Source organism: Mustelus asterias, chromosome 10 (assembly GCF_964213995.1).
Source record: "Mustelus asterias chromosome 10, sMusAst1.hap1.1, whole genome shotgun sequence".
Lineage (NCBI taxonomy): Eukaryota > Metazoa > Chordata > Chondrichthyes > Carcharhiniformes > Triakidae > Mustelus > Mustelus asterias.
Genome location: NC_135810.1, coordinates 35,624,780 through 35,639,485, shown reverse-complemented (window position 1 = coordinate 35,639,485; position 14,706 = coordinate 35,624,780). Strand labels below are relative to the sequence as shown.

Genomic DNA, 14,706 nt, shown 5'->3' with positions numbered 1-14,706 from the left:
AAGTGTGGCCTTACCAATGTCTTGTACAACTTCAACAAGACGTCCCAACTCCTGTATTCAATGTTCTGACCAATGAAACCAAGCATGCCGAATGCCTTCTTCACTACTCTGTCCACCTGTGACTCCACTTTCAAGGAGCTATGAACATGTACCCCTCGATCTCTTTGTTCTGTAACTCTTCCCAACGTCCTACCATTAACTGAGTAAGTCCTGCCCTGGTTCAATCTACCAAAATGCATCACCTCGCATTTGTCTAAATTAAACTCCATCTGCCATTGGTAAGCCCACTGGCCCAATTGATCAAGATCCCGTTGCAATTGGAGATAACTTTCTTCACTGTGCACTATGCCACCAATCTTGGTGTCATCTGCAAACTTACTAACCATGCCTCCTATATTCTCATCCAAATCATGAATATAAATGACAAATAACAGTGGACCCAGCACTGGGTGTGCAAGTCCACAGATCCTTGAAGGTGACGTCACAGGTGGAGAAGGTAGTGAATAAAGCATGTGGCATGCTTGCCTTTATAGAGTATGAAAGTTGGGATCTGATGTTGCAGTTGTATAGAACGTTGGTTCGGCTGCATTTGGAATACTGCGCCCAGTTCTGGTCGCCACACTACCGGAAGGACGTGGAGGTTTTAGAGAGAGTGCAGAGGAGGTTTACCAGGATGTTGCCTGTTATGGAAGGGCTTAGTTATGAGGAGAGATTGAGTAAACTGGGGTTGTTCTCGCTGGAAAACGGAGGATGAGGGGTGACCTAATAGAGGTGTATAAAATTATGAAAGGCATAGATAGGGTGAACAGTGGGAAGCTTTTTCCCAGGTCGGTGGTGACGTTCACGAGGGGTCATAGGTTCAAGGTGAGAGGGGGGGAGGTTTAACACAGATATTAGAAGGACGTATTTTACACAGAGGGTGGTGGGGGCCTGGAATGCGCTGCTGGGCAAGGTGGTGGAGGTGGACACACTGGGAACGTTTAAGACTTATCTAGATAGCCACATGAACGAAGTGGGAATGGAGGGATACAAAAGAATGGTCTAGTTTGGACCAGGGAGCGGCGCGGGCTTGGAGGGCCGAAGGGCCTGTTCCTGTGCTGTATTGTTCTTTGATCCCCGAGGCCTCCAGTTTAAAAAACAACTCTCTACAACCAAATGGCTTCTGTCAAGAAGCCAATTTTGTATCCATTTAGATACCTCACCCTGGATCCTGTGAGATTTAACCTTATGCAACAATCTACCATGCCGTACCTTGTGAAAGGCCAACAAAGGTCATCAGGTACAAATACTACTAACCAATCACAAAATGTGCACATGTATTGATTATAATGTTCAATCAGCTTGAATATGCTATCTATTCTGATAGTATCAGCCACATTTGGCCATAACATAACAACTTGTGTTTGACTTAGAAGTATCAATTATCCTCCCTATGTCCAAGGCCCCTAGTGTTTGATGAATTTTCTTAGGCGAGGGAGGTTTGACAGACAAACAAACCCTTATGTTCAATCTGTGAACAGTGTTGTTTCCCTATGTTATCTTTTGACTATTTGGTTATCAGACCAAAATGGTAAAGCAGTCTCCCATTGTTTTACAGTCTGTGAGAGTTGACACATGTGATGTTTCTGCCCGAGAACTAACACCCTGCAGTTTGTGTCCTTAGGTACTTGCTCACAGCTAGCAGCATGTATGAGTTTTCTACTAAACTAAATATTTTAACCCTTTCAGTAAGTATGATTATTAGTATGGCTACTAGCCCTCCTTCAGTTCCCATATCCATGGAGAGGAGGAGGGTTGCCCTTGTACATGGGGGGGCAGTCTCTAGCGTAGAGGTGGTTCCTTTTTTTAAAAATCAGAGATCTGAGTGCCACTTTTAAAAAAAGCTCCCCGATCCAGGGATTTCTGGCATTTCTAGCTTTACCCAACCCCATCCCACCAGCCTGATGGCGTGGGCCCTGCCACATTCCTTTTTTTGCACAGAGTACTGCACAATATACGAAAAGCCAACTGTGCAGCCAGAGAGCTGAGCTACTGGTACTTGCCTCAGCCAGCACTCTGTGCAGAAATGGAAAAATTCCACCCAGTATCAGGTGTTATGTGTGGTGGCTGACACACAGTGATACATTGGATAGCTCAGGAACTCAGGGAGCAAATACACAGGTCTTGGATGTGGGCACTGGGGGTTCTGAAGGGGTAGTGATGTCCTTGATCTGGTGGGGTTGTATTTCATCTCGCCCTTTTGTCGTTCTCTACTGAAGCAACCCTTACTGCACTCCCTGGTGTCCTGTCCTCCCACTCCTTAAGAAGTTTAACAACACCAGGTTAAAGTCCAACAGGTTTATTTGGTAGCAAAAGCCACACAAGCTTTCGAGGCTCTGAGCCCCTTCTTCAGGTGACCCCTAACAAGATCACCATGATCCCTCACCTTTCTTATGATGAATCCCAGTAGGTAAGCCAATACAGCATTTCCCCTTAATTTTACTGAAAGGAATTGCAGAATAAATGTAGCTCGAGTCGCGGTGAAATTTTGACAAAATGTTCTAGAAGGTCTCCTGAATTGTCTGATGCCCTGTTTGCAGCTGCAGTAGCAAATAAACATGCAACAGTGGGTAGTCCTTCCAGAGGCATTCAAAATCCACATCAGCACTATTTACTTCCAAACAGCAGGTTGCTGTTCAGAGAGAACGGACAAACGCTAGGTAGCAATGTTCCATACAACCTTTTTCCTGATTGCTAACAAATATTTTAATCTCTATGACTCTATAACCTCTTTACCAAGATGGTTTCTTGTGCAAAACCAGCATTTCAGATCAAAATCCCTTCTTGGTCACCTCAGCTAAACTTGGGGCAGGAATATGCTGCTGAAAATTGACCCGTGTCTCCAGGCAAAAATGTTAATTTCTATGTTATGAATTTTAATTTTTCCACTTCTATACGTTTGAAATGCAAACAGGATTGTTCTTTTCACACTAATGTATTCTTGGATAATAATACCAGATGGGTTTAATCTGCAGAATCTTTTTAAAGGTGGAAATTGTGCAGATATAAACATTCTACAGGCTTCATACCCAATTTTTTCTTTCAGATCTAAGTTTCCAAACAGCGACTCGCATTGTCTCCACTCCTGTTCATGATGCTTTGAAGTCAATGCGAGACCTTAGTCAGAATTTCCCAACAAAAGCCAGGTAAGGAAATTAGTATTATTTACACATTTCAGCCTAAAAGTATACTGTGTTAATGCTTTTAAGAAGAGAAAAGGCTTCTGGAATATATATTCATCTACAATTCTGCGTAACCAATCAATTATGACATTTTGTCAATAGAAACATTTACATTAACATCTTGTTTCTAGTAGAAAAGGCACACAGTATGACACAAATAGTGGCTAAACATGGTTGCTTAGCTGCATCTCTGCAACTCTAGGAAAATAATTAATGATTTGAAGGATCGTAACAGAATTCCAAGATAGCACAGTTGTAATTCTTATTTTAGAGAACATTGTAAATATTAGAAGGCTGGCCTGATCGAGCTAATAGAATAAGGTTTATTGCAAATAGGAAGTAGAAATACTCCTGAAACATTATGAACAGCATAGTGCCACAATGGTTCGTGGGTAGTCATGGATAAGGACAAGAGTGGCCCTCAGGTGAAGGTGCATAATTGGGTGAGGGCAAAATACATCCAAATTAGACACGAACTGGGGAATGTGGATTGGGAGTGGCTATTTGAGGGCAAATCCATGTCTGACATTTGGGAGGCTTTTGGTTGAAGTGAAGGACAGGCATACCCCGCAAAATTGAAGAATAGAAATGACAGGATTCAGGAACCATTGGTAAGGACAAATTGGAAGCTTAGTCAAAAGAAAAAAGGAAACATACGGTAGATTTAGGCATCTAAAAACTGACGAAGCCCTTGAGGAGTATAATAAAAGTAGGAAAGAACTTAAACCCGGAATTAGGAAGGCTAAAAGGGGCCATGAAATATCTATAGCAAACAGGGTCAAAGAGAATCCCAAGGCTTTTTATGCCTATATTAGGAGGAAGAGGGTAGCAAGAGAAAGAGTAGGCCCACTCAAGAACAATGAAGGGAAGTTATGCGTGGAGCCACACGAAGTGGGTGAGATTTTTCATGAATACTTTATACTTCACCAAGGAAAAGAACATGACGTTTGTTGAGGATAGGTGTTGAACGCTCTAAAGAATATCAATATAACGAAGGAGGAAATGTTGGGTATCCTAAATTGCACTAAGATAGACAAGTCCCCGGGGCCAGATGGAATCTAACCCAGGTTACTGCGGGAGGCAAGGGAAAAATTAGCTGGGGACTTAACAGATATCTTCGCATCCTGTTTGACCACAGACGAGGTTCCAGAGGGCCAGGAATAGCCGATTTTGTTCCCTTGTTTAAGAAAGGAAGCAGGGATAATTCGGGAAATTATAGGCCAGTACGCCTGACGTCAGTGGTGGGGAAGTTTTTGAAGATGAAACTGAGGTGAGGGACAGGATATATGCACAGTTGGAAGAAAATGAACTAGTTGGTGACAGGCAGCATGGTTTTGTACGGGGAAGGTCATGTCTCAACAAGCTGAATGTTTTGAAGAGGTGACAAAGATGATTGATGAGGGAAGGGCTGTGGATGTGGTTTATATGGGCTTTAGTAAAGCATTTAACAAGGTCCCACATGGCAGAATGGTACAAAAACTAAAATCACATGGGATTCGGGTGGGCTGTCTAGATGGATACAGAACTGGCTTGGCCATAGAAGACCGAGAATAGCGTGGAAGTATGGAATTGCAGAATGGAGATCTGTATATCGTGGTATTCTGTTGGGATCTCTGTTGTTTGTAGTGTATATAAATGATCTGGAGGAAAATGTGTGTTGTCTGGTTAATAAGTTTGTGGATGGCATGAAGATTTGTGGAGTTTCAGCTAGTGACAGGGATTGTCAGAGGATACAACAGGATATCGATAGATTGGAGACTTGGGCACCGAAATGGCAGGTGGAGTTTAATCCGGAGAAATACGAGGTGATGCAATTGGGAGGATCGAATTTAGGTGTAAATTATACTGTAAATGGCATAACCCTTCGGAACATTAACATATAGAGGGATCTGGGCATGCAGGTCTTCAGTTCCCGAAAACTGGCAACACAGGTGGCCAAGATGATTTTGAAGACATATGGCATGCTTGCCTTCATCGGCCAGGGCATTGAGTACAAGAGTTGGGCAATCATGTTGCAGCTATATAAAACCTCGGTTAGGCTGGATTTTAGAGTATTTTGTGCAGTTCTGGTTGCCACACGACTAGAAGGACTGGAAGCTTTCGAGAGACTGCAGAGAAAGTTCACCAGGAAAGTTCACCGGGGTAAAAAGACAGGTTAGTTCAAGCAAAATCACAAATGGAAGGGTAGAGTGTGGTGGAAATAATTTTTTGAGGTGTGTCTATTTCAATGCCAGGAGTATTGTGGGGAAGGCAGATGAGCTGAAGGCGTGGATAGACACATGGAAATATGACATTATAGCCATTAGTGAAACTTGGCTACAGGAGGGGCAGGACTGGCAGCTCAATGTTCCAGGGTTCCAATGTTTCAGGCGGGATAGAGGCAGAGGGATAAAAGGTGGGGGGGTGGCATTGTTGGTCAGGGAAAATGTTACAGCGGTACTCAGGCAGGATAGATTAGGGAGCTTGTCTACAGAGGCCCGATGGGTGGAGCTGAGAAACAGGAAAGGTATGACCACATTAATGGGCTTGTATTATAGACCACTCAATAGTCAGTGAGAATTGGAGGAGCAAATCAGCGGAGAGATAGCTGACAACTGCAAGAAACACAAAGTTGTGATAGTAGGGGATTTTAATTTTCCACATATAGATTGGGACTCGCATACTGTTAAAGGTTTAGATGGGGTAGAGTTTGTAAAATGTGTTCAGGAGAATTTTCTACATCAGTATATAGAGGTGCTAACTAGAGAGGATGCGATATTGGATCTCCTATTGGGAAATGAGTTAGGGCAGGTGATGGATGTGAGTGTGAGGGAACACTTTGGATCCAGTGATCATAATGCTATTAGTTTCAACCTGATCGTGGATAAGGATAGATCTGGTCCTCGGGTTGAAGTTCTGAACTGGAAAAAGGCCAAATTTAATGAAATGAGAAGGGATCTGGGAAGCGTGGATTGGCACAGGCTGTTCTCTAGTAAGGATGTAAATGGAAAGTGGGAGGCCTTCAAAGGAGAAATTTTGAGAGTGCAGAGTTTGTATGTTCCTGTCAGGATTAAAGGCAAAGTAAATAGGAATAAGGAACCTTGGTTCTCGAGGGAGATTGTAACACTGATTAGGAGGAGGAGAGAGTTGTATGAAATGTACAGGCAGCAAGGAACACATCAGATGCTCAAGGAGTATAAAAAGTGCAAGAAGCTACTTAAGAGGGAAATCAGGAGGGCTAAAAGAAGACATGAGGTTGCTTTGGCAGACAGAGTGAAGGAAAATCCAAAGAGCTTCTATAGGTATGTTAGGAGCAAAAGGATAGTGAGGGATAAAATTGGTCCACTTGAAGACCAGAGTGGTAGACTGTGTATGGAACCAAAAGAGATGGGGGAGATACTAAATGGTTTTTTTGCATCCGTATTTACTGAGGAAACGGGCATGGAGTCTACGGAAATAGGGCAAACTGGTAGGGAGGCCATGGAACCTTTACAGATTAAAGGGGAGGAGGTGCTTGCTGTCTTGAGGCAAATCAGAGTGGATAAATCCCCAGGATCGGACAGGGTATTCCCACGGACCTTGAGGGAAGCTAATGTTGAACTTGCAGGGGCCCTGGCAGACATATTTAAAATGTCAGTATTCACGGGGGAGGTGCCGGATGATTGGAGGGTGGCTCATGTTGTTCCGTTGTTTAAAAAAGGTTCCAAAAGAAATCCTGGAAATTATCGGCCAGTAAGTTTGACGTCGGTGGTGGGCAAGTTATTGGAAGGTGTGATAAGGGATAGGATCTACAAATATTTGGATAGACAGGGACTTATTAGGGAGAGTCAACATGGCTTTGTGCGTGGTAGGTCATGTTTGACCAATCTATTAGAGTTTTTCGAGGAGGTTACCAGGAAAGTGGATGAAGGGAAGGCGGTTGTCTACCTGGATTTCAGCAAGGCCTTTGACAAGGTCCCTCATGGGAGGTTAGTTAGGAAGGTTCAGTTGCTAGGTATACATGGGGAGGTAGTAAATTGGATAAGACACTGGCTCAATGGAAGAAGCCAGAGAGTGGTTGTGGAGGATTGCTTCTCTGAGTGGAGGCCTGTGACGAGTGGTGTGCCGCAGGGATCGGTGTTGGGTCCATTGTTGTTTGTCATCTATATCAATGATCTGGATGATAATGTGGTCAATTGGATCAGCAAGTTTGCTGATGATACAAAGATTGGAGGTGTAGTGGACAGTGAGGAAGGTTTTCAAAGCTTGCAGAGGGATTTGGACCAACTAGAAAAATGGGCTGAAAAATGGCAAATGGAATTTAACGCAGACAAGTGTGAGATATTGCACTTTGGAAGGACAAACCAAAGAAGAACGTACAGAGTAAATGGTAGGACTCTGAAGAGTGCAGTTGAACAGAGGGATCTGGGAATACAGGTACAGAATTCCCTAAAAGTGACGTCACAGGTGGATAGGGTCGTAAAGAGTGCCTTTGGTACATTGGCCTTTATAAATCGGAGTATCGAGTATAAAAGTTGGAGTGTTATGGTAAGGTTATATAAGGCACTAGTGAGGCCGAATTTGGAGTATTGTGTACAGTTTTGGTCACCTAGTTACAGGAAGGATGTAAATAAGATTGAAAGAGTGCAGAAAAGGTTCACAAGGATGTTGCCGGGACTTGAGAAGCTGAGTTACAGAGAGAGATTGAATAGGCTGGAGCGTAGAAGATTGAGGGGAGATTTGATAGAGGTGTATAAGATTTTGATGGGTATCGATAGAGTGAATGCAAGCAGGCTTTTTCCGCTGAGGCTAGGGGAGAAAAAAACCAGAGGGCATGGGTTAAGGGTGAAAGGAGAAAAGTTTAAAGGGAATATTAGGGGGGGCTTCTTCACGCAGAGAGTGGTGGGAGTGTGGAATGAGCTGCCGGATAAAGTGGTAAATGCGGGGTCACTTTTAACATTTAAGAAAATCTTGGACGGGTTCATGGATGAGAGGGGTGTGGAGGGATATGGTCCAAGTGCAGGTCAGTGGGACTAGGCATAAAATGGTTCGACACAGACAAGAAGAGCCAAGGAGAGGTTGAATAAACTAGCATTTTCACTGGAAGGACGGAGGCTGCATGGAGACCTGATAGAGGTCTACAAAATTATGAGAGGCATAGACAGGGTGGATAGTCAGAGGCTTTTTCCCAGGGTGGAAGTGTCAATTACAAGGGGCACAAGTTCAAGGTGAGAGTAAATGTGAGGTCATCCATTTTGGTGGGAATAACAGCAAAATGGACTATTATTTAAATGGTAAAAAATTGCAGCATGCTGCTGTGCAGAGGGACCTGGGTGTCCTTGTGCAGGAATCTCAAGGAGTTGGTTTGCAGGTGCAGCAGGTAATTAAGAAGGCAAATGGAATGTTGTCCTTCATTGCTAGAGGGATGGACTTTAAAAACAGCAAAGTTATGTTGCAGCTGTATAAGGTGCTTGTCAGGCCACACCTGGAGTACTGTGTACAGTTTTGGTCTCCTTACTTGAGAAAGGATATACTGGCACTGGAGGGGGTGCAGAGGAGATTCACTAGATTGATTCCGGAGTTGAGAGGGTTGGTTAATGAGGAGAGACTGAGTAGACTGGGGCTATACTCATTGGAATTCAGAAGAATGAGGGGAGATTTTATAGAAACATATAAGATTATGAAGGGAATAGATAAGATAGAAGCAGGGAAGTTGTTTCCACTGGAGTGTGAAACTAGAACTAGGGGTATGGCCTCAAAATAAGGGGAAGCAGATTTAGGACTGAGTTGAGGAGGAACTTCTTCACACAAAGGGTTGTGAATCTGTGGAATTCCCTGCCCAGTGAAGCAGTTGAGGCTACCTCATTGAATGTTTTTAAGGCAAGGATAGATAAATTTTTGAACAATAAAGGAATTAAGGGTCATGGTGAGCGGGCGGGTAAGTGGAGCTGAGTCCACAAAAAGATCAGCCATGATCTTATTGAATGGCGGAGCAGGCTCGAGGGGCCAGATGTCCTACTCCTGCTCCTAGTTCTTATGTTCTTATGAGAGGGGGAAAGTTTGAGGTGTGCGGGCTAAGTTTTCTATGCAGAGAGTGGTGGGTGCCTGGAACGTGCTGCCAGAGGGGGCGGTGGAAGAGGCACATTAGCAACATTTAAGAGGCATCTGGATGGGTACATAAATAGGGAAGGAATAGAGGGATATGTTCAGTGTAAGAACATACCATTCTCTATGAACGATATGCTCTGTCAGTATAGCGCGCAAGAGACAATACTTTTCACTGTATGCTAATACATATGACAATAATAAATCAAATCAGAAGGTTGTTTTGTAGTTTAGTTGGGGCATCATGATCGGCACAGGCTTGTCGATCCAAAGGGCCTGTTCCTTAGCACTGCTGTTTCACAGCACCAGGAACACAAGTTTGATTCCGGCCTTGGGTAACTGTCTCTGTGGAGTTTGCACTTTCTTCCTGTGTCTGTGTGGATTTTCTCCTACAGTCCAACGATGTGCAAGTTAGGTGGATCAGCCAAGCTGAATTCCCCTTAGTGACCAAAAGGTGTATAGGTTAGGTGGATTAGGCATGGTATATGCACGGGGTTACGGAGGTAGGATGTGGTGGGGAGGTGGGCCTAGGCCTGGGCCGAGGTACGGTGTTATTTTGGAAAGTCGGTGCACTTATCTGTATTGAACTCCATTTTCCATTTCTCGGCCCACTTCCCAAGCTGATTAAGGTCCTGCTGCAATTTTTGATAACCTTCCTCACTGTCTACAATACCGCCTATTTTAGTGTCATGTGCAAACATACTGAAAATGCCTTGTACATTCTCATCCAACTCGTTGATATAGATAACAAACAGCAGTAGGCCCAGCAGTGACCCCTGAGGCACACCACTAGTCAGTCACAGGCCTCCAGTCCGACAAGAATCCTTCCACCATTACTCTCTGCTTCTTGCCATCAAGCCAACTGGACATCAAATTTGCCAGCTCTCCCTGGATTCCATGTGATCGAACCTTTCAGAGCAGCCTACCATGTGGAACTTTATCAAGTGTCCCTGCTGATGACACCTGTGGGAAGTGCACCCATCTGCAGCTCCTCCAAAACCGTGTTAGGGAACTGGAGCTGGAGTTGGATGAACTTAGGATCATTAGGGAGGCAGAGGTGGCCATAGACAGAAGCTTTATGGATATAGTTACTCCAGGAAAGGAAAATAGATGGGTGACAGTGAGAGGGGCTGGGAGGAAGCAGTCAGTGCAGGGATCCTCTGTGGTCGTTCTCCTTAGCAACAAGTATTCCGCTTTGGATGCAGTTGAGGGGGACAACATACCAGTGGTGAGCCGCAGTGGGCAGATCTCCAGCACTGAATCCGTTCCTGTGGCTCGGGAGGGTAAGGGGGAGAGCGGGAGGGCAATAGTTATTGGGGACTCGTTAGTTAGAGGGATAGATAGGAGGTTCTGTGGCAGCAAAAGAGACTCACGGATGGTATGTTGCCTACCGGATGCCAGGGTCTGTGACGTCTCGGACCGTGTTTTCCGGATTCTTAAGGGGGAGGGGGAACAGTCACAAGTCGTGGTACACATTGGTACCAACGACATAGGTAAGAGAAGGGACGGGGATTAAAAACAGGAATTTAGGGAGCCTGGCTGGAAGCTGAGAGCCAAGACAAAACATGTGGTCATCTCTGGTACGTTGCCGGTGCCATGTGATAGCGAGTAGAGGAACAGGGAGAGAGTGCAGTTAAACATGTGGTTGCAGGGATGGTGTCGGAGGGAGGGTTTCAGCTACGTCGATAATTGGAACACATTCTGGGGAAGGTGGGACCTGTACAAACAGGACGGGGTGCACCTGAACCAGAGGGGCACCAATATCCTGGGAGGGAAATGTGCTACAGCTCTTCAGGGGGGTTTAAACTAATTTGTCAGGGGGGTGGGAAAAGGAGTTGTAGTCCGGAAGTCAGTGTTGAGGGTAGTGAGGTATTGGGGAAGGTATCAAGGTCAAGGGTGGGTACCAGTAGACAGGAAGGTGGGTTGAAGTGTGTCTACTTCAATGCAAGGAGCATCCGGAACAAGGTAGATGAACTTGGGGCGTGGATTGGTACTTGGGACTATGATGTTGTGGCCATTACGGAGACATGGGTAGAACAAGGACAGGAATGGGTGTTGGAGTATTCCAGGGTATAGAGGTTTCAGTAAGTGTAGGGAAGCTGGTAAAAGAGGTGGAGGAGTGGCATTGTTAATCAAGGATAGTTTAACGGCAGCAGAAAGGCACTTCGAGGGGGATCTGCATACTGAGGTAATATGGGCTGAAGTTAGAAATAGGAAAGGAGCGGTCACGTTGTTAGGAGTTTACTATCGGCCCCCGAATAGTAATAGAGATGTGGAGGAATAAATTGCGAAGCAGATTATGGATATGTGTGGGGGTCACAGGGTAGTTGTCATGGGGGACTTTAACTTTCCAAATATTGATTGGAACCTTTGTAGGTCGAATAGTTCGGATGGGGCAGTTTTTGTGCAGTGTGTGCAGGAGGCACAATATGTGGATAGGCCGACAAGAGGTGGGGCCACATTGGATTTGGTACTGGGAAATGAACCGGGCCAAGTGTTAGATTTGGTTGTGGGAGAGCACTTTGGAGATAGTGACCACAATTCAGTGTTTTTTGATATTGCAATGGAGAGGGATAGGACCATACGGCAGGGCAAGGTTTATAATTGGGGGAGAGGTAATTATGATGCGATTAAGCAAGAATTAGGGGGCATAGGATGGGAACAGAAACTGTCAGGGAAAGGCACTAATGAAAAGTGGAACTTTTTCAAGGAACAAATACTGTGTGTCCTTGATAGGTATGTCCCTGTCAGGCAGGGAGGAAATGGCCGAGTGAGGGAACCATGGTTCACAAAAGAGGTGGAATGTCTTGTAAAAAGGAAGAGGGAAGCTTATGTTGGGATGAGGAAAGAAGGTTCAGATGGCTCAATTGAGGGTTACAAGTTAGCAAGGAATGAGCTGAAAAAGGGGCTTAGGAGAGCTAGGAGGGGGCATGAGAAGTCCTTGGCAGGTCGGATCAAGGAAAACCCCAAGGCTTTTTACTCTTTTGTGAGGAATAAAAGAATGACCAGGGTGAGGTTAGGGCTGGTCAAGAACAGTAGTGGGAACCTGTTTATGGAGTCAGTAGAGATAGGAGAGGTGATGAATGAATACTTTTCTTCAGTGTTCACCAAGGAGAGGGGCCATGTTTTTGAGGAAGAGAAGGTGTTACAGGCTAATAGGCTGGAGGAAGTAGATGTTCGGAGGGAGGATGTACTAGTAGTTTTGAATAAACTGAAGGTCGATAAGTCCCCTGGGCCTGATGAAATATATCCTAGGATTCTTTGGGAGGCAAGGGATGAGATTGCAGAGCCTTTGGCTTTGATCTTTGGGGCCTCACTGTCCACGGGGATAGTGCCAGAGGACTGGAGAGTGGCGAATGTTGTTCCTCTGTTTCAGAAAGGGAATAGAAATGGCCCTGGTAATTATAGGCCGGTTAGTCTTCGGTGGTTGGTAAGTTGATGGAAAAGGTCCTTAGGGATGGGATATACGACCATTTCGAAAGATGCGGATTAATTCGGGATAGTCAGCACGGATTTGTGAAGGGCAAGTCGTGCCTCACAAATTTGATTGAATTTTTTGAGGAGGTAACTAAGTGTGTTGATGAAGGTAGGGCAGTTGATGTCATATGCATGGATTTTAGTAAGGCGTTTGATAAGGTCCCCCATGGTAGGCTTATGATGAAAGTAAGGAGGTATGGGATAGAGGGAAAGTTGGCCAATTGGATAGGTAACTGGCTATCTGATCGAAGACAGAGGGTGGTGATGGATGGAAAATTTTTGGAATGAAGGCAGGTTGCTAGCGGAGTGCCACAGGGATCAGTGCTTGGTCGTCTGCTATTTGTGATTTTTATTAATGACTTAGAGGAGGGAGCTGAAGGGTGGATCAGTAAATTTGCTGATGACACCAAGATTGGTGGAGTAGTGGATGAGGTGGAGGGCTGTTGTAGACTGCAAAGAGACATAGATAGGATGCAAAGCTGGGCTGAAAAATGGCAGATGGAGTTTAACCCTGATAAATGTGAGGTGATTCATTTTGGTCGGACAAATTTAAATTAAAAACAGGCGGCACGGTAGCACAGTGGTTAGCACTGCTGCTTCACAGCTCCAGGGACCTGGGTTCGATTCCCGGCTTGGGTCACTGTCTGTGTGGAGTTTGCACATTGTCCTCGAGCCTGCGTGGGTTTCCTCCCACAGTCCAAAGATGTGCGGGTTAGGTTGATTGGCCATGCTAAAATTGCCCCTTAGTGTCCTGGGATGCGTAGATTAGAGGGATTAGCGGGTAAAATATGTAGGGATATGGGGGTACGGCCTGGGTGGGATTGTGGTCGGTGCAGACTCAATGGGCCGAATGGCCTCTTTCTGCACTATAGGGTTTCTATGATTTCTATGAAATGTGGATTACAGGGTCAAAGGTAGGGTTCTGAAGACTGTGGAGGAACAGAGAGATCTTGGGGTCCATATCCACAGATCTCTGAAGGTTGCCACTCAAGTGGATAGAGCTGTGGAGAAGGCCTATAGTGTGTTAGCTTTTATTAACAGGGGGGTTGGAGTTTAAGAGCCGTGGGGTTATGCTGAAACTGTACAGGACCTTGGTGAGACCACATTTGGAATATTTTGTGCAGTTCTAGTCACCTCACTATAAGAAGGATGTGGAAGCGCTGGAAAGAGTGCAGAGGAGATTTACCAGGATGCTGCCTGGTTTGGAGGGTTGGCCTTATGAGGAAAGGTTGAGGGAGCTAGGGCTGTTCTCTCTGGAGCGGAGGAGGTTGAGGGGAGACTTAGAACCATAGAAAATTACAGCTCAGAAACAGGCCTTTTGGCCCTTCTTGTCTGTGCCGAACCATTTTATGCCTAGTCCCACTGACCTGCACTTGGACCATATCCCTCCACACCCCTCTCATCCATGAACCCGTCCAAGTTTTTCTTAAATGTTAAAAGTGACCCCGCATTTACCACTTTATCCGGCAGCTTATTCCACACTCCCACCACTCGCTGCGTGAAGAAGCCCCCCCTAATATTCCCTTTAAACTTTTCTCCTTTCACCCTTAACCCATGCCCTCTGGTTTTTTTCTCCCCTAGCCTCAGCGGAAAAGCCTGCTTGCATTCACTCTATCTATACCCATCAAAATCTTATACACCTCTATCAAATCTCCCCTCAATCTTCTACGCTCCAGGAAATAAAGTCCCAACCTATTCAATCTCTCTCTGTAACTCAGCTTCTCAAGTCCCGGCAACATCCTTGTGAACCTTCTCTGCACTCTTCCAATCTTATTTACATCCTTCCTGTAACTAGGTGACCAAAACTGTACACAATACTCCAAATTCGGCCTCACCAATGCCTTATATAACCTTACCATAACACTCCAACTTTTATAACAACAAAGAACAATACAGCACAGGAACAGGCCCTTCGACCCTCCAAGCCCGCGCCGCTCCCTGGTCC

The 14,706-nt window shown here is 45.2% G+C and overlaps 1 protein-coding gene across 2 annotated transcripts in view; it reads left to right on the top strand.

Annotated features, from left to right (window-relative positions):
• Window positions 1-14,706, top strand: part of uggt2 (UDP-glucose glycoprotein glucosyltransferase 2) — a 608,113-nt gene that overhangs the window by 221,364 nt on the left and 372,043 nt on the right. The window contains exons 1-2 of one of the 2 annotated variants that reach the window (XM_078221652.1): window positions 980-1,279; window positions 3,086-3,185. In XM_078221652.1, coding sequence (XP_078077778.1) covers window positions 1,156-1,279; window positions 3,086-3,185 — 224 coding nt within the window. In that variant the 5' untranslated portion in view covers window positions 980-1,155. Of the gene's footprint in view, window positions 1-979; window positions 1,280-3,085; window positions 3,186-14,706 lie in introns of those variants that run through there. The other variant, XM_078221650.1, reaches the window with a different exon arrangement.